This window comes from Geotrypetes seraphini, chromosome 17 (genome assembly GCF_902459505.1).
Source record: "Geotrypetes seraphini chromosome 17, aGeoSer1.1, whole genome shotgun sequence".
NCBI lineage: Eukaryota > Metazoa > Chordata > Amphibia > Gymnophiona > Dermophiidae > Geotrypetes > Geotrypetes seraphini.
This window is the reverse complement of record NC_047100.1, coordinates 8,774,910-8,802,179: the sequence shown is the minus strand read 5'-3', so window position 1 is coordinate 8,802,179 and position 27,270 is coordinate 8,774,910. Positions and strand designations below refer to the sequence as shown.

Below are 27,270 nucleotides of genomic sequence, written 5' to 3'. Positions count from 1 at the left end.
AACACATGTTTTTCAGTTGACATCATATTTCAAAAAGACTTTTACTCTCTATGTTCTTACTGTAGTATTCATATCATATGAACTTATGCTTATAGTTTATATTTTCTGCATAAGGTATAATGATTATAATAACTTCAAAAGTAAACTAAAACCACTTAAAAGCCTGAAGAGATTCCATGCATCTCACTCTAATTTACATTTCTCTCTTTTCTAGGTGGAAATGCTAGAACGCAAATATGGGGGCCGTCTCATAACTAGACATGCAGCTCGTACCATACAAACAGCATTCCGCCAATATCAGATGAACAAAAACTTTGAAAGACTTCGAAGTTCTATGTCTGAAAATCGTATGTCAAGGCGCATCGTATTGTCCAATATGAGAATGCAGTTTTCATTTGAAGGACCTGAAAAAGTCCATAGCTCCTACTTTGAAGGGAAGCAAGTTTCTCTGAGCAATGATGGGTCAAAGTTGGGATCCCTTGTCCAATCTGACTGTGGTGATCTTGGAGAGCCAGCTTCAATTAAGTCTCCTGCTGCATCCACTGATTTTGCTGATGCTATCACGGAACTGGAAGATGCTTTCTCAAGACAGGTTAAATCTCTTGCAGAATCAATTGATGATGCACTAAATTGCCGAAGCCTACATACGGATGAAGTCCAAGCTCTTGATCAAGTCAGAAGTAGTGAAGTAGAGAGGGAAAGCTGTGGTCAGGTGAAACCAGTACATAATGTTGATCACAGGAAACTTGATGAGATGTCTGCATCATATAGTGATGTCACATTATATATTGATGAAGAAGAATTATCTCCTCCCCTCCCCCTTTCACAATCAGTAGATAGACCATCCAGTGCTGAATCTGACTTGAGGCTTCAATCCATTAACTCTTCACAGGAGTATTGGTCCATGACCCACAAGGATGACAAGATAGACACTGATACAAGTTGTAGAAGCACTCCATCACTGGAATGCCAGGAGCAAAGATTAAGAATGGATCATCTCCCATTGCTTACCATAGAACCTCCTAGTGATAGTTCAGTGGACTTAAGTGATCGTTCTGAAAGAGGATCATTAAAGAGACAAAATGCATATGAAAGGGGACTTAGTAGTCAACAAGGAAGCCCAAAGCATATCCCGCATGGGATCCCTACCAAAATTATACCACGAGAAGATGACCTTCCCAGACACAGGCCAAGGCCTATTGATAGTCATTTGGTTATTAATGGCACTACAAACAGACAAAGCAAATCAGAGTCAGACTATTCTGATGGTGATAATGACAGTATCAATAGCACTTCAAATTCTAATGATACAATAAATTGCAGCTCAGAATCATCTTCTAGAGACAGCTTACGAGAGCAAACGTTAAGTAAACAAACATACCACAAAGAAACTCGCAACAGCTGGGATTCACCTGCATTCAGTAATGATGTCATCAGGAAACGTCATTATAGGATTGGGTTGAATCTTTTTAATAAGTAAGTAAAATCCATCTTTAACAGTTTTATATTTTGTAACCCTTAGACGTTTGAATCAAGTAATAGTTGCATGAAAAATAATCATTGTTTCTTGGGTTTCCTATTGGATATTTTCCTTCTGAAACTTTGGGAATTAGGAGATGGATGGATGGAAAGTTCCATTATAAAAGGCAAATCTCTCAGCAACAAAACTAAGGGCTAGATTCACTAAGCAAACCAATTGTGTACCGATCGGTTTGCGAGCTCTTTGCAACCCAGTTTCCCTCCGACCCAATTCACTAACTTTTATACCAATCTGATTCCGATCCATGCATGCTAATGAGGGAAACGGCATGCAAAGTAGGCAGAGACGTGATTCACTAAACAAAAATCTTTAACACCGACTGGGCTGGCTGATCAACAAGAAGCGACTGCTGGGGACCAGTCGCTCACTTCCTTTCCGACTGCCCTGCCAGCCCTGAAATAAACTGCTCTCTACCTCCCCCGACTCTCTCTGGCTCCCCGCTCTCCTGTTCTCTGCCTCCCCGACTCTCTCTCTCTGGCTCCCCGGCTCTCTTGCTCTCCGCTGTGACCTGCTCTCTGCCTCTCCCGACTCTTTTGCTCTCTGCCACTCTTTCCTGCAGTGCGAGCCCATGGTTTTAACCCGCTTTAAACCCGTGGGCTAAAACCATGGGCTCGCATTGCAGGGAAGGGCAGCAGAGAGTAGATGAGTCGGGGCCAGGAAAAAAAAGTTAAAAAACAAAAACAAACGGCAAACAAATGCACAGACCATCTACAAGCAAAGTAGATTATGTCTGCGCATGGGTTGGGATCGCTACCTAGCGATTCATGTTGGCAGATGGGGGCGTGCCTCTGATCGCCCCATTAGAATATTCTTGTTTGCAGAATCGATCAGCCCTGCCCGGCTCGGACACGGATCGGTCACGATCAGGCCCTAAGACCTTTAAGGTGAAAAGGTGGATGCGTCATGAGAGAAGCAGACTGACAGAACAAGAAAACACTTTCAAAACTTTTTTTGCTCCAGGTAGTTAAAAATAGATGCCCAACATGGCCATATTTCACTTAGGGCTTCTTCAGGGATATTATAAAATACCAATTTTATAATGTCACTGGTGTGATTAATGTCATCTGTGTTTTTAGTTCCTTGATAATAGGGAGGGTAATTTTGATAATGCCCCCTAAATGGTAATGCACTATTTATTATAGCCTCCGTGATTATTTCTAATTAGCATTTATAAAGTAGCTGGAGTTTTGGTTGACTGGAAGCATTAGTTGAGGTTGAAAGGGGGTGAGATGTGTATGGAGTGGGACAGAGTATTGTAACAGATAAAAGGAGGGGTGGGAAAGGAGGGAGGTGAAGCAGTTTGTATACAAGAAGTTAAAACCTACAGTGTGTTCAGATTCTGGGCTGGTACATGGAGGGCATAAGTATGAGCCAGTGTAGAAAGGAGAAAACTTACAGATAAAAATCAATACATATGTTAGGATTTTTATAGATGTCTATGAAAGATCATTAAAGTATCATTTCCTTTTCTGTTTTTCCTATATTTTTAGCCATTTTCACTGTTTATCAGCATTTTGGTAGAATAAGCAAGGAATAGTAAGGATTGACCAAGAGATTAAAGGTATCCTTGGTTTTGGATTTTATTTATTTTATTTAAAATATTTGTTACCTGCATTATCCAATGGTTCTAAGCAGGATACAGATAATTAAAAACATACACAATAAAATACAAAAACCACACCAGACTAACTAGTATTATATTACATTACATTTCTAGACCGCAAAACCTCTCAGATCAATGCAGTTCATAAAAAGTAAAAATACTTTTTATGAACTGCACCCCAGTATATGCTCTATTACAAAGGACTTTATATGCCTGCCACGTTTTGTTTGATTTATGTGTATACCTGTTCAAATTTTAACTGAAATTCTATAATTTAAAAAAAACCATATTTGTTCACACAGTGGTCTGACCAGTGTCCTTACCACCTTCTTTTTTGTTTCTATATTTTGCCCATGGGGTTGTTTTTTCCTTTGTATTGTTAGATACATATACACAGGAGTCCATACTTTAGCTGTTGATCCCCACTTCCCATGAAACTGCAGAAGAGTATCACTTTAAGATTTTGAACTCCTCCCCTTCTACAGTGGAAAACATCTCCCTCTTCAGCCTATTTCCTAAGTTTCAGAAAACAGCAAATTTTGTTTGTTGCCAGGGAATTTCCCCATGCCCCTCCTCTTTTTCTTCTGTTTCAGTGGAGTTTGATTGCTTTGGTACCAACTGAAGAGGAAGCTGTTCTGCACTTCAGAAGGGGAGGAGTTCAAGATCTTAAAGTGATACCCTTCTGCAGTTTTGCAGGAAGTTGGAATCAACAGCTAAAGTACGGGACTCCTGTGTATCTTAACAGAACCCAGTTTATCGAAGTAAGAACCTAATCTGTTGTTCCTTATATGTTGGTAACTCCGGGTTCATGAGGCCCGGAGTATGCTCCTAGATTTATGTTTCTCTATTGATGCTGAACTACAAATTTTTATTTGTAACATCTTCACAAATCTTTCAAGATCAACCCTTAAATGGAATGGATTTGAAGTTTTTGAGTTGGTACAAAATATATTTCTCTTTTAATAAATGAAATGAAACCGAAATAATCAAATTGATTCATTACTGTTTCTGTGTGTCTTTTGAGATCCTGCAGACAGTTGATTAGGCTGATCTAGAACATTCCCAGTATACTGTGTCACCCTCTGTATCTCTGACTCATTCTTGTTGGATGTTCATCTGGAATATCTTCTGAACCTGATAAATTATTTCCCCAGTAATCTGATGAAGTATTAAAAGTTACCTTTATTTCCTTAGCCTCTCCTAGTGAAATAGCCATGATAAACCGACTGATTCACAAAATCTTCATCATTCCATTTGAATTTGTCTTATCTCCTTGCAAATCAGACTAAACTATTTATGTTTTTTAATTAATCTCCATTTGATGTTTATTAAACTCTTTTAATGATAGAGCTGATTTGAAAGCAATGAACTCTAGATCTAGCTAGTTGTTATTGAATCTCTAGGTCTCTGCAACTAAAACCATGAGAGCCAATAAACATTTATTCAATAGATCATAAACATAGAGCTTTGAATTATTCTTTTTTTCGTAAGCATCATAGTATACTGTATATTATTTTCCACAGTACTCTATTAAAGTGGCTCCATGTGGATCAGCTTTCACCAATCACCTTGATAAAAACAAAAAAATTATTTCCGTGGAAAAACGATCACTGTTGGTATTATATTGTACTAAAGAAGGTGTCTTTAATAAATCATTCACAGATTCTGAAGAAAAGTTGAAAACTACTCTGCCATGACTGAGAAGCAATTCCTCAAAATATATGTACAATTATGTTATTTTGTTAGCCACACAGCTATACCCACATGTCCTTAAGTGCTTTAGAGGCCCGATGCCAAAAGTGAATAACTTCAACACTCAAAGGCATGTTTGTTCATACATTATGACAGCTCATAATGAAGTGGTTCATTCCCCCTATAGTATGTATACATCTTGAAACTAAGCGATTAACTCAAGTAAAAACACAGATGAGCTCGGTTAACTTTTACAGTGTACTTCACAATCAGTAGTTATGTTTTCATTTCCATTTTGAATGCAGCATGATATGGTTGCCACGGCTACCTTATCAATCACCGTTTCATGCTTATCTTTGCAGTTCTTGGGGGCATGGATTTGGAAGTGTGTTTATATGTTCTGTAATTACCATCTCATGACTTAACCTGGCCTATTCTAGAATTCTGAATTAAGAGAAGCACTCTGTGCCACAGTCCTTAAGATAAAATGAATCTGAATATGTTAATACGGCTTGTCTGCATTTTGTCTCAGACCTGAAATGTCCTGGAATCAGATTTCTAAGATATCCACACTGAATATGCATGAGATGCTTCTGCATCCACCACCTCCATTGTATACATCTCCTAAATCAGTGGTTCCCAACCCTTTCCTGGAGGACCAACAGGCCAATCAGGTAGCCCTAATAAATATGCATGGGGCATATTTGCATGCCTGCCACTTCTATTATATGCAAACTCTCTCATGCATATTCATTAGGGCTAGCCTCAAAACCCGATTGGCCTGGTGGTCCTCCAGACAGGGTTGGGAACCACTGCCCTAAATATTCATTGTTGATATCTCAAGGATTGAAGATAGAGGGGGGGAATTCATCAAGCACCTTTAGCGCTTTAAATTGTGGTAAATGGCCCTTACTACAACATAAATAGCCCTAATGCTGCTGTTCCAAAAATAGCACATTGATATTTAAGTTGCCAAGTGTTGCCAAGTAATGAGATGCAAAATATGCAATATACTATTACTATGCAAATCTCCTAACGTGATTTGTGGTGATATACCACAAGTCATTTTAGGGCCCAAAGATCACGATAAAATAACCCCAGTTCTTTGACAGTGTTATTTTATTTCTCGGGTCAAGACAGTATAATGTAACAGCAATGTACTATATTGACCTGAAGAAGGAGGCTATGGCCTCTGAAAGTTAATTCCAAAATGGATTAGTCCAATGAAATGGTATATTCTTATTTTCAGTTTTTGTTTTATTTCTATTTATTAATTTGTGAAGTGGTGATTGTTTGTCAGTTTCTTCAAATTTACATCTGCTATATTTATATTTTGCAGAGTATTAGGGGGCTATGTGTCATTGTTTCTGTGGTGTTTCTCTGTATGCAGTTTGGCTTCTTGGCGGTTCAGTTTAACCTTTATCTACATACACAGTATTTCTATTTTTAGTTTGTGATTACTTATTCCATACTGGGTGAGGGTGTATCTGTGTTCTGTGTGCATGAAAGACATGGTTTTGTGTTAGCATTGACTAGCCTTGTTTGGCGAAATGCATCAGGCATGGTTCTTGGGAGCACCTTGAATTAACCTGATTTGAATCTCCTTATTTTCTGCTGATCTTCTTTTGTTTCATCTTGGATTCTTTGGTGGACTGCTTGCCTTGTTGTTTAGTTACAAGTTAACATACATGGAGTGGAATGTACTAGAGGAGTTTTGGTTTATACATACATATGGGTTACAGCTGGTTGATGTAGAGTGAGGCAGTTGAGAGGCGTTGTAAACTTGGTTATTAATATAAACTTCCATTTCGGATAGTATTACTGCTTTACAATATATTTGAATACTTTTATATATGTACTAGTCTTTAAGCCCGTTACATTAACGGTTGCTAGAATAGATGTGTCTGTCTGTCTGTCTTTCTTTCTGTCTCTTTCCTCGGCTGTCCACCACCATCCCTTGCCCACCAGCACCTCTTCCCTGCTCCCCTTGTCCAGCAGCAATCTTTCTCCCTTCCTTTTATCTCCCCACTGGCCAGCAGCACCCCTTCCCTGCTCCCCCTGTCCAGCAGCAGCCCTTCTCCCTTCCTTTACCTCCCCACTGTCCAGCAGCAGCCTTTTTCCCTTCCTTTTACCTCCCTACTGTCTAGCAGCACCCCTTCCTTGCTCCCCCTGTCCAGCAGCAGCCCTTCTCCCTTCCTTTTACCTCCCCACTATCCAGCAGCACCCCTTCCCTGCTCCCTAATACCTGCTCCCAAACCACTGTTCTTACCCTCCCTCCATCCCGGCTTCCTAGTCTCTTCTGGCCCATCGGCACGAACCGCTGCCACCACTGCTGCTCTTCATTCACCTCTTCAAAGTAGCCTGCTGAGGATCGCCGGCTGGCTGTAGCGAACCTCGCAGGCCGCTCTCCACCTCGGGAGTACGTTCCCTCTGACGCGATCCCGCCCCTCCTCTGACATATGGGATCACGTCAGAGGGAACGTGCTCCCGAGGTGGAGAGCGGCCTGCGAGGTTCGCTACAGCTGGCTGGCGATCCTCAGCAGGCTGCTTTGAAGAGGTGGCAGCAGTTGTCTGGCGGGCCAATTTTGAACACCCCGCAGGCCTTAGAGTGAGTGAGGGCGGGAGGGGGAGTCGCCTGTGTGTTCTCTGCCTCCTTATGTCCGTGGCCATTTAAAACTCCGCATGCGCAGTAGAACTGCCACGGAGCTACAAATCACGGAAAACGAAGTTTGAAGTGCGCATGCGCGCTTAGGGTTTTATTGTAGTAGATGGAAATGGTTCAGAGTTAAAGTCCTGGGTAAGTAGGTGGTAAGGGAAGGAAGTGGGATTTGTTCAGAGATGTTTGGGGGTTGCATAGAAGAAAAACTGCACTGGTATGCTAATCTTTGTTTATTTTGAATTTAAAGTAAATAAGAAAACAGATAAATGGGGGTGTGGGCAGGGGGTGGGGCCAGGGGTCCCAGTGTACTTGGGTGCCTAGGGGCCCTCGAAGAATTAATCCTGCCCTGGGCGGAACCGGTATCCGCAAGAAGAAACAGTGTGGCCTCATGGTTTGTTTGGATTTCAGTGTTGAGCAGCAGAGACAGCATTGCAACGGTGGATTTTGGGGGGTGCTATAGCCTATGTACTGTAATTTTAGTGACATGCTAGCACTTAACGCTATTAGTGGCTAACAGTTAGTGACATATAGCTGTCAGTAGTCATTAGTGGACACATGGTTTAGGAAAAGAATGTAAGGTTTGATGAACTAAATAAGTGCAGGAACCAAAAAAAGGTTAAGAGCCCTAATCTAGAGTATGAATTTTCTTTGCTGTCACTTGCGATTTGCTATCGGGCTTAAAAAAAAAATGTCCATCAATTCTACCATGAACTTTTCTTCCAATTATCATTTTATTGTATAACAAAAAAAAGAACATTGGCAAGGTCATATGGCTGCTATCTCTTGGGAGCTTATTATCCACCCCATGGTAAGCAAGAGGCGCCCAAGAAGGTCTGACTTTAAGCACATTGTTATTTCTTTTAAAGACGTCTCCAAGTGTTCTTTGAATTTTCCACAGTCTCGCTCCCCTGACACCCGCCAGCAGCCATCTGTCACTCTGCAGAAACAAACAGTATTCTTGTTAGCCTGTGTTCTGTGTGTATCCCCTACCCACGTATAAAAGTTAAATGAGGACAAAGGAATATTCCCATCTCCGTTTCCCTTTCTGCCTAAGTTTCAGCTCTATTCTATCTATCCTTCTATTATATGCCGATGTCTTCATCAAACAGGATATAATTGTCTCGATTGTTTAGGCTCAGATAGTACTAATAAATAAATCCAAGTTGCATGAAAATATTATGGTACATACCCCAGGCAATTATGCTCTTCGTCAGTCCAACTTTATTCATTCACAATTTATTTAATTTCAATTTTTATATTTAAGGTTATTTTAAAACCAAGAAAACATCACTTAGCTGTAGCTTATAGTGATGCTCTTCAATCTTCACCCCTCCCGACATGCATGTTTCCCACAGAGAAACTTTCTTCGGGGTCGAGGGATACTAAAACAGACAGCAACAAACAGTTGTCTTAATTTCACTTTGGCCTTACTTTCTCAACATTTCCAGGCAAATTAAACAACTAGACGGCCTCCCTTCATTAGTAATTTGCAGAATTACAACCCCACCGGCTCCCCCCGGATAAAGACGGAACTTTTAACTTACCGAACAACAGGAGCTACTTCACGACGTGACACACGGCCGCAAGTGGTTTAATCAGGGTTTTTTATACAGCACATAATTGGTTGTGGGGAGACGTCAACCTGTGTGCAGCGAGTGACGTCAGCCGACTCCCGTGCAGGGCTCAGCTAAGACTTACAAAGGTGGACAGTTATAAGATAGAAAGCCACTCGATTTCCTCATTAAGCCCAGCAGGAGCTAAGGTGTTTAAATAGTAAATCTATTTTTGTTCCTTGTATGCTAATGCTTTTTGAATATTACCTCCCTCCCACCCTACTGTTACAGAATCAATAATCCTCCATTTTATATCAGATCATGTGTGATTCATGAGCTGCCTTACTAAAGGGGCCGTCTCCCATTCAGTGCATACCCTGGTCTTATGTTCATTTAAACAAATTTTGATGGAACGCATTGTTCGACCAATATATAGTTTATTACAAGGGCACTGAATCAAATAGATGACCCCGTAGAATCACAGTTAGTAGATGTTTGACTAAAATATTTAATCCCTGTATGAGGGTGGGTCCAATGCTGACCCGACAACGTGAGGCAGCACCATTGGCACCTGCCACAACTGGAATGTACCCCCCTGTCATGATCTACCGGGGCCCTATGCTTCACCAGTTCTCCAATGTTTCTTGTGCGTTTAAAAGAAAACAGTGGTCTGTCAGGGCATTCTGGGACTGCCAGTCTGACCACATGCCAATGTTTGAGAATAATTTTATTGATCCTGGCAGAGAGGGGAGTAAATTTTTGAACAAAAATCAGTCCTGTCTCCTCCTTGTCCTGCTGATACATCAGAAGTAGTTCACGTTGAGCATATTTAGCTCTGGTATACGCTTGGCTTATGATCCCCTTAGGATACCCATTAGGTTACCCACGTTGATGGAACCTCTCCTTCATATCTTTGGCTAGAGTCTTAAAATCCTCCATAGAAGAACATAGCCTACGAAGGCGGAGGAATTGGCTAATCGGCAAACTATTCCTTAGATGGGTAGGATGAAAACTATGGTAACGGAGCAGACTATTTCTGTCCGTTGTTTTGTAGTATAAAGAAGTCCTAAATCCATCAGCTTCCTTTTGAATGTAAATGTCCAGGAAAGCTATTTCCATAGTATTGATGATAGCCGAGAATTTGATGTTGGAAAGTAGCTGATTAAGCCAAGCTATGAAGCTATGTAAGTCCTGTATAGAAGAGGTCAAGATTAAGAGAATCTCTTCCATAGGAAAACATGTTGAAAACCCTCAGATCCATAGATGTATTTCTCCTCCATATCAGCCATGTATAAGTTGGCTATAGAGGGAGCTACCGAAGCACCCATGTCAATACCATGGATCTGTTCAAAAAATTCCTCATTAAACCAGAAAAAACTTCTGGTTAGTACCAATGTGGCCAACTGTATGAGAAACTCTGTAGAAATTCTTGGATACATGGTCTTATGATCAAAAATTCCCCTTAGCAGTTCTAAAGCTTCATTTGCTGGAATCATCGTATAGAGTGAAGCCACATCCAACGTAACCAGAATCCACTCATCCTTCACATTCATGATAGATGTCAGTATCCTTAACATATGGGTGGCATCTTGGATGTAGGACCGTGTTTTTGCGACTTCATCCCTCAGAAAGACATCAATAAATTTCGATAGGGGTTCAAGGATGGAATTCCTCATGGATACAATGGGGCGCCCCGGAGGGCATTCCAAGTTTTTGTGGATTTTCGGCAGAAAATAGATCCGGGGAGTGACCGGAAAATTTTCTTTCAAGAATGATAATTCCTTCTGAGTGATCATATGATTTTTATAAGCCAAGGACAATATTTGAGCAGTTTCTGTTTTAATGCTGTTAGTTGGATTCACGGGAAGATGCCGGTAGTGGTCAGTATTATTTAGTTGACGGTAAGCTTCCATGTTGTATTTTTCCCGGGACAAGATTACGATCGCTCCTCCCTTATCAGGATATCAGGATGTTCTCTTGAGTTGGCGGATCTGCAGGTTCTCTTCATGTGTTATATTTCTCCCAACGTTCTTCCTTTTCTGCTAATTCCCGGAATATCAGATCCCTAAATGTTAAGAGATTGGGATGAAAAGGCCCCGGAGGGGACCATTGAGATTTGGGGCATATGATAGAGCCATCACCTCTCACTTCATGTTCTGAAAAAAAGATTTTTAATTGAAGAGTACGGAGGAGGCGATACACAGACAACCTCGTCTCAAAAGGGTCATACAAGAGTGTATAAGTTAATATTTTCATGCAACTTGGATTTACTTATTAGTACTATCGAGATAATTATATCCTAGATACAACTGAGGCATTTGTTTTGCTTTGGATGTCTTCATCAAGACATTTAAAAACACTAATACAGAACAAATAGTGCATTATAAAATAAAACAATACAAGTAAAATGTAATAACCAGTTTAGGCACAGGATATCAGGCTTCTTTTCATATTTGGGGTCTTTTACTAAGGCACGTTAGCATTTAGCACGCCTTAGTGAAAGACCCCCATTGTTTGGTGGTTCAATAAGGCTTTTCCCTATTGTGGGAGTAATTTTGTAAGTGACTTAAATGTGTAAAACTGTTTTTATATCTGCTTAACATATTCACTAATAAAAGCAAGCACAAGGAAAATATTATGGGACTCATTTTCAAAAAACACAGAAGTCCAAAAAAACGGCATAAACAGGCATTCGGATGTCTTAATCACCAAAACATCCAATGCCAATTTTTGAAACCATCTTTCTGGATGTCTAGCTAGGCGTCCCAGCCACTGTGCATCCAAAATTCAAGGGTGGGTATTCAAGGTGTGTTATGGGTGGGCTTTAGGCTGCTTATATTTGGACGTCTTGCAGCGATAATTGAACCTTTCCCAAGATGTCCAGGACAGAACTTAGATGTCTGGAACTAGACTTGTTTGAAAAGTGTCTAAGTGCCAAAATGGAACCCAAACTGACCAAAAGACCACAGGAGGGATTAAAGACCCCCCACACTCCCCCAGTGGTCACTGATCCTCTCCTACCCCTCACAAATCTGAATGAAACAGTACAAACCTGTCTCTAAAGCAGCAGCACCTGATATGGGAAATCCTAGTAGAGCAGGGGTGCCCACACTTTTTGGGATTGCGAGCTACTTTTAAAATGACCAAATCAAAATGATCTACCAATAATAAAATTTAAAAAAACACAAAGCACACTACGCAAATAAAATGCTAATTATCATTTATATTCCAGGGGGTTTTCAAAGAGGTCAAGGCAGATGATTTTATGCAATGTCACCTCAGTAACAACTATACAAAAATAGACAAATATACCCCCTTGCGGTTTTTTAGCATAGGGAGCAGAAGTGCTGGGCCCACCAGCCTTCCCCTCCCCCCACCTCAACGTCAATTCTGACGTCAGAGAGGAAGTTCCGGGCCAGCCAAGCAGCGATTGGCTGGCCCGGAACTTCCTTTCCAATGTCAGAATTGACGTCGGAGGGTGGGGGGAAGCTGGTGGGCCCGGCGCTTCTGTTGTCCTGTTTATATCATCGGGAAGCAGGGAGAATGCGAAGGCAATGTGAGTCTATGACAGAGCCTGGGATGGGCTTCGCAATCGACTTGCGTTGCCTTCGCGATCTACTAGTCTATCGCGATCAACCTTTTGGGGACCCCTGTAGTAGGGCATTACACAAATGTCTTAAATAGCCTTCTGGGTGGTCGAGTGAACCATAGAGAGGAGGACCTAGGCCCAACACTCTAACCACATTTATGGTGGAAAGTGAGCCTACCAAAATACTATAATGCTGTCATATAGGTGCCACCTGCAGCTCTAAAGGCTATTGGGGTGGTAGACAGGTGAGTATAGTAGGTTTTAGGGGAGTTTTGGAGGGTTCACCCTACATTATATAAGGGGGTTATTGAGTTTATCTCACGGCGCACTTTATTTGCTGCATTACGCTCATTTGGTCTTGTTCATAATCCATGTGTTTTTCCACAGAACTCATAGGGACCTCTGAGGAAGACAAAACTGTCGAAACACGGATCGTGTTGGGTCCATACTTCCCAGAGGATTGGGTCCTTGTTGTTTTTATTTGGATTATAAATTTTTAATTAAAGTCTTCATCTTGAATAGAGAATGACACGGTGAAAAAATTGGTCCCCGTCACCGCCCCGTCCCCGTCTCACCATCCCCGTCACCGCCCCGTCCCCGTCTCACCATCCCCGTCACCGCCCCGTCCCCGTCTCACCATCCTCTTCACCGCCCCGTCACCGCCACTGCCACCCCATTCACCGCCCCGTCACCGCCACTGCAATCCCATTCACTTTTCTTTATTTACGTATAAAGGAAACATTCTTTAAAACTTTAAAACTTAGTTAAATATTAGTTAATAACTATACAAAAACAAAACACGCAGAGAAAAAATTAATTAATATAAATTCTCAAAACTGACACATTTTGATCACTAAATTTAAAATAGTTATTTTTCATACAGTTTTTCAATCACTAATCTTCCACCACCCCTGGGGCTAGCAATGCAAAAACAAACACGACATGTACTTTAAATGCTTACAATGTTAGCCTATATGGTAAGTAGACGCGGCCGCTGTACCTAATCGCGGCAAAGATCTCCCTGCCGTGATTAGCATAGTGACCGCGGCTACGGCTGCAAGTCTCCCCTCCCCCCAGCGATCACGGCAGGAGGGCACCCAACCCCTCCTGTAGACCCCCCCAACGGCCCTCCCGACAATCGCAGCAGAAGGGTACCCAACCCCTCCTGCCGGTCCTCCCAATGGCCTCCCCTAAGATCGCCGGCAGGAGGGTACCCAACCCCTCCTGCTGGACCCCCCCCCCAACGAACCCTCCCACCCCGGAACCCCCTTAGTCTTACTTTCCAAGTTGGACCGTACGGCTCCTCACACGTATGGCCAGCAGGCTTGCCTCCATCCAAATGAGGCGGGCCCGCCCCTACCCTGCCCAACCCACAGGATCCTAGGGCCTGATTGGTCTAGGCACCTAAAGCCACTCCCGCTATAGGAGGGGCCTTAGGTGCTTGGGCCAATCAGGCCCTAGGATCCTGTGGGTTAGGCAGGGGAGGGGAGGGGCGGGCCCGCCTCATTTGGACGGAGGCAGGCCTGCTGGCCAGACGAGCGAGGAGCTGTCCGGTCCAACTTGGAAAGTAAGACTAAGGGTGGTGTTTCGGGATGGCAGGGTTTGTTGGGGGAGGGACCGGCAGGAGGGGTTGGGCACCCTCCTATTGGCGATATAGGGGGCCGTTGGGGGTGCCGGCAGGAGGGGTTGGGCACCCTCCTTCCAGTGAGGGCGATCGTCGGGGGGGGGCGGGTTCTATTGGCAGGAAGGGTTGATCTGACAAATGAGGAGCACGGTGAAAACACAGGTAAATTGCGGTTCCTAGAGGGGGGGACATTGGCCTGCGGGGACAAATCTATTCACCGTTTTTGCGGTTGGTGAAAGGATTTGTCCCCGCGTCTGCGGTGATTTGCTAATGAGGTCACCATAACCCGCAGCCAAACCGCAGCCACGCAGCGGTTCGCTGCGGGGATCGCTCCCCGTGTCATTCTCTAATCTTGAACATCAATTTTCCACAGAGTCTGGTTTTTTTCTTGATTTTTTTTTTTTTTTTTTTTTTTCTTCTGTGGAATTGTCATGGTCAATTTTACGTTTCTACTCTTTATCTGAAGTTCACAGCAGTGCCCACTAAGGTGTCCCACTGCTATGTATGGTCAATCCATTACAATGTTGGCCCCTTCCATATCCAAATGGTCTGTAGAAAAGATATTGTTCTATTGATTACGTCTTAGGTTCATTGAATGTTCTCACTATAAGCATGATACTTAGAAGCTAGTGCTGAAGAGGAAACCTATTGTATAATCTGCATGCTAATTCCTCATGCAGAACTGCAAAATGGGTGTGGCCAAGGGAGGGAGGAGGGTCAAGGAAGTTCTTGGGATATAGGCAGAGAGTTATAGAATACTTCAATTTCTGTGCCTAACTGACAATAGTTAGGCATGAGCATTTATGCTAACCTCTGGGCTAAAGGGACCATTGGTCTGATCCAGTAGTGCTACTAGATGTATGCAGTGCTGTATACAAAGGAGGAAATTCAATAAATGGTATCAAAACAAAAGCATTGCTTATATACGTAGAATAGCATTTAGGGCCAGCACCCTGAGACTAGCCCTACCTGCGTACATTCTGTCTTGAATCCCTGGAGGGTGTTTTCCCCTAAAACAGCCTCCGGAAGAGCGTTCCAATTTTCCACCACTCTTTGAGTAAAGAAGAACTTCCTTACGTTTATACGGAATCTATCCCCTTCCAACTTTAGAGAGTGCCCTCTCGTTCTCCCTACCTTGGAGAGGGTGAACAACCTGTCCTTATCTACTAAGTCTATCCCCTTCTGTACCTTGAATGTATCAATCATGTCCCGTCTCAATCTCCTCTGTTCGAGGGAGAAAAGGCCCAGTTTCTCTAATCTTTCACTTTACGGCAGTTGTCAATCATCCTCTAGGTGCTGTTTATAGAATCGCACCTAAGCGTTCTTAGGTGCGATTAGGTGTCGAATCTGTAGACACACTGCCATTTAGGCTAGACTTTTCTTGGCCTAAATGAGTGCGCCTAAGGTAGGTGCCTAAGCCAAACCATGCCAAAAATCTGCCCCGAATCCACCCCTAACCAGGCCTACTTGCTGGTTGGTGCCTTGGTGTAGACGCCTATCGTGAGGTGATAAGCACCTATCAAGTTAGGTGCCAACCGTTTAACTTTTTTGTTTTCTAATGGCACTTTCAATTATCAGTGCTGGTTAAGCCAATTAAAACAATTAAGCGCCTAGATTAGCCTGGCATGCCAATCTAGGCGCCTAACTTCATGCGCCATTTATAGAATCTGAACCTTAGTGTGAATCCTTTGCCTACCTTTTGGGCCCTGGACTTACAACGGCTTAAAGCTGGTGCCCAAGTGAGGTGCAGTCAGGCAGTATTCTGTAATTCCATGTGCGGCTTTTCAGAACGCCTCTGACATGCCCGTGGCCATGCTCCTTATTGAGATATGCATGTGCCTTATAGAATAGTCTGCATCCAGATGCATGCACAAATTTTAATAAGTCCAATGAGTTGTTAGCATCCAATTATTGATGATTCTGAGCTTATTATCTAATTTATTTGATGGTGCATCCAAAGGGGAAAATACATTTGCCGCTGCTGGGTTAGACCAGTGGTCAAGCATGCCCAGCAGTCCACTCACGCGGCGGCCCTTAGGTCAAAGACCAGTGCCCTATTTGAGTCTAGCCTTACTTGCATATGTTCTGTTCCAGTAGGAACTTATCCAACCTTTCCTTGCTTTCCCCTATAACAGCTCCTGGATGAAGAAGAACTTCCTTACGTTTGTACGGAATCTATCCCCTTTTAACTTTAGCGAGTACCCTCTCGCTCTTTTCATCTTGGAGAGGGTGAACAGTCTCTTTTTCTCTACTAAGTCAATTCCCTTCAATATCTTGAATGTTTCAATCATGTCCCCTCTCAGTCTTCTCTTTTCAAGGGAGAAGAGGCCCAGTTTCTCTAGCCTCTCGTTGTACGGCAACTCCCCCAGTCCCTTAACCATTTTTGTCGCTCTTCTCTGGACCCTTTCGAGTAATACTATGTCCTTTTTCATGTACGGCGACCAGTGTTGGACGCAGTACTCCAGGTGGGGGCGTACCATGGCCTGGTATAATGGCATGATAACCTTTTCAGATCTGTTCCTGATCCCCTTCTTAATCATTCCTAGCATTCTGTTTGACCTTTTTGCTGCCGCCGCACATTACACAGACAATTTCAGTGACTTGTCTACAAGTACTCCCAAGTCTCTTTCCTGGGGGCTCTCTCCGAGTATAGCAGCGGACATCCTGTGTTCGTGCATATGATTTTTGTTATCGACATGCATCACCTTGCACTTATCCACATTGAACCTCATTTGCCATTTTGCAGCCCATTCCCCCAGCGTATTTATGCCTCATTGTAGGTCTTCGCAATCCTTCTGTGTCCTCACTACTCTGAATAATTTGTATCGTCTGCAAATTTAATCACGTCACTCGTCGTGCCAATTTCTAGGTTGTTTATAAATATGTTGAAGAGCACAGGCCTGAGCACCGAACTCTGCGGCACTCCACTTGTGACGCTTTTCCAGTCCAAGTATTGTCCATTCACCCCCGCACACTGTTTCCTATCCGCCAACCAGTTTTTAATCCATGTGAGTATATCATCCTCGATTCAATGGCCTAGCTCCTTCTTATTTACTGGATATAGTGTCCTTAATGATTGGTAGACAGGGTCATATACAATTAAATCAATTTTGTTTACAATTTCTATCATCTAAATCAATTAAGCTATTCCGTCAACTTAGTGCTTCTTTTAATTATCAAGCTCCGACTATTTGGAATAAACTTCCTCTCACTGTTAGATCAGAAAATAATTATCTCATTTTTAGAACACTTTTAAAAACAGTTTTATTTAAGAAATTTTTGAATGGATTTTTGAATGATTTTTTCAATATTGTCTGTTTAACCGGGTTTGTTTCTGGTCATCTGCTTTATTGTAATCTGCCTGGAACTCATAAGGGCTATGGCGGAATATAACAAGCTCTGTAATGTAATGTAATAAGGGATTAGGGTATTTATTCTTGGAATGATTAAAATAAACATGGGTACTGGGTTATGAATTAAAAGCAGCTTCAAAAACATGGGCTCCTACCAGACTCCTTCCCTATTTGCATCATACATACTTTTTAGGAATCACCTAATTTTAGAAGAGCCTTTTAACCACATAAATCAGCATTTTACACCATAAAAGGTGTGCAATATTACTTTCTCTATGTACAAGGAAGGGTTTCATCCATAGTAGATTCCCAAATGGAGCTTTTCCTCACTGTGGTTTACAGATTGACCTCATCTAATTAAGAACAACTGTGGTTGTTGCTTCAAGCCATGTGTTGACTCTGGAAAACGGGTACAGTTGAGGCCTTTGATGTGAATCCCAGCTGTAGCCCCTGCCTGGGGGAGGGGGTGGGGGGAATTGAGGAGATGGAGAAAGCAGAAGTGGTTTTGGCTTTTAAGTGCAGGGTTTGTTTTCCCTTGAGAGATAATTGCCTACTCTGTTATTATCAGGAAACTGAAAAGAAAGAACTGAGGGTAGTCTGATTTTGAAGGCAGTCACTATTTCTTTCATAGCTGATTTCTGTAATGTGTAGCATTGTAGCAAATGGAGCAATGTATGTAAACAAGAATTTAGGTTACTTGATAAGGTTTTCTCCAAACACCCTCTCCACCCCTCCCAAAAAAATCTTGAGGAAAGGACTGTCATGTCTTAAGCCCCTCCATCATGGAGAAAGGGGATGAAATTTGACATTCCACCTCTCTGTGGTTAACAATCAAAGCAGTTTACATATTCTCTACAAGTATTTATTTGCTACCTGGGGCAATGAAGGGTTAACAGGGGAAATCTATATCTGGCCATGATATAAGGCATTCAGCGTGATATTGATGCAGGGGACATCCTTGTTAAATGCATCGCCTGCTAATGTTAAGGGATCTTCAAGTGGTTTACAGTTTAGGAAATGTGGACAATTTTGTTTAAGCAAGTCTGTTATCTTGATGGGATTCTTAAGAGGTTCAACTCGGCAGTACCTTGGTCATGAAGGGCATAGAGAGTAGAGAAGGAAAGATTCTTCAAACTTTCAAATAATAAAAGAACAAGAGGGCATTCGGAAAAGTTGAAAGGGGACAGATTCAAAACGAACGCTAGGAAGTTCTTCTTTACCCAACGTGTGGTGGACACCTGGAATGCGCTTCCAGAGGACGTAATAGGGCAGAGTACGGTACTGGGGTTCAAGAAAGGATTGGACAATTTCCTGCTGGAAAAGGGGATAGAGGGGTATAGATAGAGGATTACTGCACAGGTCCTGGACCTGTTGGGCCGCCGCGTGAGCGGACTGCTGGGCACGATGGACCTCGGGTCTGACCCAGTGGAGGTATTGCTTATGTTCTTATTTTCCATCTACATTCACAGGAGGAGCTATGAAGAAGACAATTTTTAGAACACTGATGCATCCCTGGGAATGAGAAAAAAAATTACATTTCAAAATCAATCTTAATAAATGCTAAATTAACAAATCACTAATCTTGATGCATTGAACTGCTTTAGAATAAATATAATGCAACTAATTTCTGATTTGTACATCATAACAGAGGTGTAAGTCAATTGGATGCTTTTATCACTTTGAATTTGGGATCTCCTTTTTTGAAAAAGGATCAACATTGGCTTTGATTATTTGAGTACATGTGGAAATCGTGACTTCAGAGACCTGCACTACGGCAGTACTATTTTCTTCCAGTCCTTGAGGGCTGCAAATGGGTTGTGTTTTTCAGGATATCTTTAACAAATATGCATGAGAGCGATTTGCATCTTTTGCAGGTAAGTATGCTTGAATATCTAACTCGTGTATATTCATTCATTAGGGGTATTCTGAAACTTTGATTGGTTTGTGGCCCTCAAGGACTGTCAGTACTATTCTATGGAAATGATGCAGTCCAAGTGCTTCTGAACTGGTGGTGTTCAGATAATTCATTACCCAAAGCGTGAAAGCAACAATTAGTGAATGCCAGAGAGAGAGAGAGATATCCACTTCTGAGGTGACATTAAGGTTACAGTTAATTTGTGTCCAGGACAGCCTGCTGCAATAGTAGAGGAGGAAACAATTAGCAGAGAAGAAGGAATGGAAGAGACCAAAGACATGAATATTAAATAAATTGTTCAAGGTCATCCAGTGATTGAAGAGCTAGAGGGAGAACTCTTTCCAAAGTTACACAGCCCTTTGCTATCCCACTGACACATTAACTTCAAGAACTAATTGTGGAAAAATATTTTCCTCTGTTGAAGGAAAAAATATTAGGGGGACAATAATGAAAATCAGCCAGTAGTAGTGCAAAAAGCACACTGGTTACCAATTTCGCATAGAATAATTTATAAAATTGCACTGTTAACCTTTAAAATCCGACAAACTAACGCACCAATATTTCTGGATCGTTTTGTGATACCATATTCTCCAGTTAGGACACTTAGATCAACATTTGCTGACTATCCCTTCTTTAAAAATAATAGGTACTAGGAGATCTACTGTTTTTTTCGGTCATAGCACCCCAGCTGTGGAACAGTTTACCAATTTACTTATATAAGGATGCGTTTGAGACATAGATGGGACAGTTCATCTATTATTAATGTTTATGCTCCAATTCCTAATTTTAATCAGACCTTATGTATAGGTCGCAATTTCCCTTATCCTCTCTTTTAGGCTTAGCCATAATTTTAAAATTATTCTTTGTTACCCTCCAGATGTTTTTTTCCCCCTAAATGTATCTTTATCTTGTTTAAAGATTGTATTTCATCCCTCTCTCCTCCTGTATCAGTAATTATTTGTACGTTATATAGTACGTTTATTTGTATAAAATTGTTTTATTTTTTGCCTCCTGATTTTAAATTGTCATACGCATTGAAGGACTTGACATTGCGTGTACAACAAACTTTTAACAAACTTGGGGCTCCTTTTACGAAGGTGCGCTAGCGTTTTTAGCGCATGCACCGGATTAGCGCGCGCTAGCCGAAAACCTACCACCTGCTCAAAAGGAGGCGGTAGCGCCTAAGCGCGCAGGGCAATTTAGCGCCCGCTCTTCTGCGCATTAAGTCCTTAGCGCACCTTCGTAAAAGGAGCCCTTAATAAACTTGAGTACTTGGCCCTCGCTGGGTTTGTACCAGTAAGCAAAAGTCCACACAAGCCTTTGCTTTGATTGTAGCCTGCTGTTACTGAAAGTAAGATGTGTAGTTTTGTTTATAAAGTCCTGTGTGCCTCTCTGATCTTCACCCCGGAACCACGTCTTCCCTCTGCAGGAAAAGCATGTCCATTGCTTATTTATTTTGTCTTCTATCCCGTTTTCCCCAAAAGGCTCAGAATGAGTTACAGGTCAAACATACATAATATGCAGTTAACAAGTTACAATTTGACATAATTACAGAACAAGTTTACGATACAAGTTTGTGTCCTAACTCGATACATACTAGGGGGAAGATTCTCAAATGTTTGTGGTAAAATCCGACGAGCCGCTACCATGGCCACTATTGTAACAATTTCCAAAAGGCGAGTCATTCTTACAAAAACCGCACATGCAAATGAGGTTCGCGGAGGGTCTCTAAATTTGCATGTGCCTTTTAACATCATCTGTTCTTTTACTTGTGTATAGGATGAGTAGTTGTGCTAGTGTACCCATAGAAAAGACTTTAGTGGCAATTCTACATATTGGCGCCAAGGTTTGGGTGCCTCACTGCCATGTTCTTAGTGCCAATTCTATACTGACATCTTGGCGCTAAGATTCCATTATAGAATCCTAGCGTAAGTTGGCATTAGTGCACTTAAAGTTAGGCACCAACAGTTACGCCAAGTCAATGGCAGTTGTAACTAATTGGGCCTAATTGCGCCTAATTGGGCTCTGAATTCCAGAAGTTATATGCGTATCTCTGACCCATCTATCCTTTACCCATGTTTATGCCCCCTCACACTTACATGTGAAGCAATTTTGGTGGATATATTATAAAATAGTGCCTAGTGCTGACATGCGTAGTTTACACCAATCATACGAGTTAGTGCTATTATTCTATAACTTATGTGTTTATAGAGCTGCCCTTTTTGATTCTGGGCCTCTCAATTTTTAATCTTCTCATTTCAGTTCAAGGGTATAAGATTACCTGTGATAAGTCTCTGGATTGTTCTAATTCCATAGCTGTGGTAAGGGTTATGAAATCTAGTCCTTGATACAAAATTTCCCAGTAATTTCTTTAAAATGATTTATAACCCGTTTATCCACAAATCTAAACGAGGAACAAAATCACATTAAATAATACAAACAAAATCAAACTCAAATTAACTAAAACAAACAAATTCAAACCAACAATACAAAGCAAGAAATATAGAGTATACAGTTACTTATTTTTTTAAAAAATTTATATACCGCATACGGTTTCCATACCACATACATAAAATCTTCTCTCCGATTATCACAAATAACATAGACATGTCTAAACAACATTGTTAATCGTCCCTGGGGATAGAGCACAAATTCAGTCAGTTCAGAAATACAAGCAAGCTTTGAATCGTACATTGATGACAGAAAAAATTCTAAAAGAACAGCCACAACCCCAAAATGACTGTAATGACTGAATTATCATAGAATCATGGGGAACATTTCCTTGTTGTAATTTCATTTCTGATTACTTGTTTGAGGTTTTACAACTGGACCCTTCCAGATGTCCACGTATAATTAAAGCATATTATATTACTTCTTCAATTATAAATATTTCAAGAGGAGGCATGGAGGGGGTTCTAGGTGTGGATGGACCTCACTACAGTGCATGAAACATCTTTACAAGAAAGAAGTTTGAGAGGAACATTTAATGGTTACCTTTTCAAATAGTGCTGAAAGAAATGCAGTCTTGATTGATTTCTTTCCTAAAAGATTGGCACGCTTCCGGAGTTCTCCAATTTATGTATTTCCAGATCTTTTCCAAAGGACCCAAGTGATCCGTAGGGAATTTCTTAAAATGAGACCTACAGGCTGTTGCTCAGAGCTTAATGCTGGCGATAGAGGCAATTAGAGCCAGATTAGCACTAGCATTAGGCTGCTGACAGGGAACAGCATGGGTACTGAAGATCAGTACAAATAACATGCAAATTTAAACAGATGTAAATAAGGTGCTTATTATTTCTCCTGAAGCTCAGAAACAGCGCAGGGGGTCAAGCTCTGCCCTTTCTGCTGGAAACCCTAATGCTAGCTTGGAGTTGGCATTATGATAGGATATTCAGGGAACGGGGGGAGTCAGAGTTACCTTGCCCTATCCCTGAGTTAAATCCCTTCAGTTCCTTTCCCTCATTCTCATTAGCGTGCAGCAGCAAAGGGGCGGGCAGAGTGGCTGCATGTCGACAAATTAAAACTAATACAGAACTATTCCCACAAGGTACAGAGGATCCCTGCAGGCACCACCTACCCCGCCTCTGCCAGTTCAGTGGACATTAAGATTTGCCACTGCTGGGTCAGATCCAGTGGTCCATCGTGCCCAGCACTCCGCTCACGTGGCGGCCCTTAGGTCAAAGACCAGTGCCCTATTTGAGTCTAGCCTTACTTGCGTATGTTCTGTTCCAGTAGAAACTTAGCCAAACTTGTCTTTAATCCCTGAAGGGTGCTTTCCCCTATAACAGCCTCCGGAAGAGCGTTCCAGGTTTCTATCACTCTCTGAGTGAAGAAGAACTTCCTTACGTTTGTACGGAATCTTTTCCCTTCTAACTTTAGCGAGTGCCCTCTCGTTCTCTTCACCTTGGGGAGGGTGAACAATCTCTCTTTCTCTACTAAGTCAATTCCCTTCAATATCTTGAATGTTTCGATCATGTCCCCTCTGTCTTCTCTTTTCAAGGGAGAAGAGGCCCAGTTTCTCTAGCCTCTCGGTGTACGTCAACTCCCCCAGCCCCTTAACCATTTTCGTTGCTCTTCTCTGGACCCTTTCGAGTAGTACTATGTCCTTTTTCATGTATGGCGACCAGTGTTGGTTCGCCCCGTCTCATGGCCCGATATAACGGCATGATAACCTTTTCAGATCTGTTTGTGATCCCCTACTTAACCATTCTTAGCATTCTGTTTGACCTTTTCGCCGCCTCCATGCATTGCGCAGACGGTTTCATTGACTTGTCTACAAGTACTCCCAAGTCTCTTTCTTGGGGGCTCTCTCCGAGTATAGCAGCAGACATCCTGTATTCGTGCATGTGATTTTTGTTACCGACGTGCATCACCTTGCATGTATCCATGTTGAACCTTATTTGCCATTTCGTGGCCCATTCCTCGAGCGTATTTATGTCTCTTTCTCGGGCCTTACCAATCAGGAGCTGTGTGTGAAAGCAGCTCCTGATTGGATAAGGCCCGACTTAGTGCAGGAAGAGGCGGTCGGAGCATACAGCGAGTGATTTCCTGCACTCGCCGACGCTCCGGTTGTTCTCTCCTGCCTCTCTCACTGCCCTCTCCTTGTCGGCGGTTCAAGGTCGGAAAATACCGCGTATGACCGGGACCACAAACCGCCGACCGCGAACGGCCAGGGGAACACTGTACTGGGGAAGGGAAGGGGGGGTGGGGTTGGGAAGGAGCAGGGGGTGGGAGAAGGGCATCACTGTCCCGGGCGCCACTTACCCTCGCTCCGCCACTGGTTAAAACAACTGGGCATCTTTGAGGGGAGAAGCCATTTAAGATTGTGCTATGTAGTAATGTGGGGCATAATTTATAACAGGTTATTGTATTGGCATTTTTTTTTTTTTTGCTTTGATTCTTCTATTACTTTCTGTATTTCTCCTCCCAATTTTGCTTTTTTAAAATTCCTTTATGTTGGGATGATGATAGTAACTTTGTAGATATGTAATTGCTAAACCCCCCCCCCCCCTTTTACAAAGCCACACTAGGCTTTTTTATCGCCAGCCACGGCAGTATTAGAGCCGATGCTCATAGAATTCCTACGCGGGTCAGAGCTAATACCTCTGCGGCCGGTGATTTTTTTAAAAAGCCTAGCGCGGCTTTGTAAAAGAGGGCCTAAATTTGTTACTGGCTTAGAATATTTGCTTTCTCTATTGTATTTATTTTTAGAAAATTAATGTATAAAAATAATTGTGGGAAAAAGAAAAAAAAAAAAAATAGTGATATGCTGACTGTGTGGTGCATCCTTCACCCGCATCACCCCCAGCGTTCCATGACGTATGTATTGCCTGGGCTCGACTGGCGCATTGAGTCACGCAGCACTACAGTGTCACACGCTGTTAAAGTGAAATTCTGGCCTGGGCAGCTGTAAAAGGCAGACATGTAACGAAGCACTCTTACGCTTCATGGGGGGATCCGATCTTATTTAAAGACGCTTTTAACGTTTAAAAATGCATTATATTTAATTTTTTTTTTTTTTTTTTTTTTTTTTATTTAAAAAAAAAAAAAAAAAATCACTATTTATCCAATTTTTCACATTCCCTTTCCGTATGTCTTTTCCTACCCCCTCTTTTTCCATTTTTTTGATTAAATATTGTAACTATTCCCTTCCATTTTTTTCCTTCCTTATGTATCATGTTAGTCTGTTTTGTCTGTTTGTATCTGAACCTCATTAACTGTTTTACTTTTAAAATCCTACTTATTTTATATAAATTGTTAATCGCTTAGCTTGTAATAAGCGATCAATCAAATTTTAATAAACTTGAAACTTGACTTGAAGGGAGGAAGAGGGGTAATAATGATGATGAGGTAAGGCAAGGGGGAGAGGAATAAGATGGGGAAAGAGGAAAAAGCAATGAAGTAGGGGAAAGGAAAGGCCAGGATAAAGGGTCAGTTAAAGAGAAACGAGGAAGGGATGAGAAATTAGAGGGTGAGGCTGAAGGAAAAGGCAGAAATGGAACTAGGAGACAGCAATCAAAAAACTAGAAGGAGGGGGGAAAATTGAATAGGATAGTGGAAGGAAGACGGTCTGGTAAGAATATTAAAAGAATGAAGACGGGCAACAGGAAATTCATTTTTAGAAGGAGAAAAGAATGTAATCGCAGAAAGCGTGGGAGGAGAAGAAAGAATGGAAACTAAGTGTTGAACCCAGAAACAGAGACGAGAATGAAATAAAAACATAAAAGGATCAATTAAAAATTTCCAAACGCTCCAGAAAGGCTGGAAACCCATTGTTATAATGTTATTACATGATTTTGCACAGAGTTTTTATTATTTAATTGTATTTAGAGTATATATTATTTAATTTGCATATTTAACTGCCACAGTTTGTAACATCTTTACTGCAGAATTTACAGTACAAACTCATGGGAGAAAGAAAATCCAACGTAGTCTGCAGTAAACAACAGCAACCAGAAAACAACGAACAGACTGCAGATAATGTACAAGATGCAGGCGTTGTTTATTAGTAAATGCAGTAACATATACAACCTTATAGCCAACCAAGGGACCCGACACGGGATAACACGCCTTCCTCAGGGTTCCATGGTGGTTAAGGTATAAAGTGGCCTGCAGCCCACTGTGGAGTAACCTTTTTTGCCATTGTGTAAGACTTGCTTGACCCCATTTGATCGTGATTGGCGTGTGTTTGTTATCTTTTATGCAGTTTGCTTTATACCTTAACCACCATGGACCCCTGAGGAAGGCGTGTTATCCCGTGTCGGGTCCCTTGGTTGGCTATAAGGTTGTATATGTTACTGCATTTACTAATAAACAACGCCTGCATCTTGTACATTATCTGCAGTCTGTTCGTTGTTTTCCAGTACAAACTCATGCCATAGCTCTTACCCTTGAGGTGCCACAGGGAACAAGGGGCCCTGCCAATGATAGTGATTTATATTTATAGTGACATAACTTCAAGGCAAGGGAGGTAAGTCGAGTTAGTCCTGGTTTTACCCTAGTACGACAGGACTGCATCTCCATGCATTCAGTGGTCCAGATCCACGACTGGCTCAGCTTAATCCCCCCTTGAAATGCTCTGGAAGAAGATGAGTAGTGACTTTGTATTTTCTGTCTCTCCCTAGGAAACCCGAGAAAGGAGTCCAATACCTCATTGAGAGAGGCTTTGTGCCTGACACGCCAGTTGGTGTCGCCCACTTTCTCTTGCAACGGAAAGGACTCAGCCGGCAGATGATTGGGGAGTTCTTGGGCAACAGACAGAAGCAGTTTAACAGAGATGTGCTTGAGTGAGTGTTGCACAACCTTCATTGATAACTGCTAGTACCATTAAACTAGGGTCTCGCAAACTTTCTGGCCGGCGGCACACTAAATCCAGTGCCCCGGTCGGAAGGCACCCGGAAGTGCGTGGAAGCCCATCTGGCCGCGACCCGCTTCGGTGGAGGGATCTGGGACTTGCAGGGAGAGAAGGAGAGTCATCTGCACCAGCTGACTTCCTACAGGATGTGCCTCTCGCCACAAGAGGCACGTTCTGGAATGGACGACTCTCCTCCTCACCACTGTGTCATGGCACACCTGAAATCTCAGGAGGCACACAGTTTGCAATATACTGCATTAAATATTTAAATAGACAATAACACATAGAAGAGTCAGTCTATGCCAGGGATCTCAAAGTCCCTCCTTGAGGGCCACAATCCAGTTGGGTTTTCAGGATTTCCCCAATGAATATGCATTGAAAGCAGTGC

At 42.1% G+C, this 27,270-nt stretch overlaps 1 protein-coding gene across 9 annotated transcripts in view; it reads left to right on the top strand.

Annotated features, from left to right (window-relative positions):
• Positions 1-27,270, top strand: part of IQSEC1 (IQ motif and Sec7 domain ArfGEF 1) — an 819,058-nt gene that overhangs the window by 744,002 nt on the left and 47,786 nt on the right. For all 9 annotated transcript variants that reach the window (XM_033926777.1, XM_033926775.1, XM_033926778.1 and 6 more), the window contains 2 exons: positions 215-1,476; positions 26,653-26,814. In XM_033926777.1, coding sequence (XP_033782668.1) covers positions 215-1,476; positions 26,653-26,814 — 1,424 coding nt within the window. The remainder of the gene's footprint in view (positions 1-214; positions 1,477-26,652; positions 26,815-27,270) is intronic.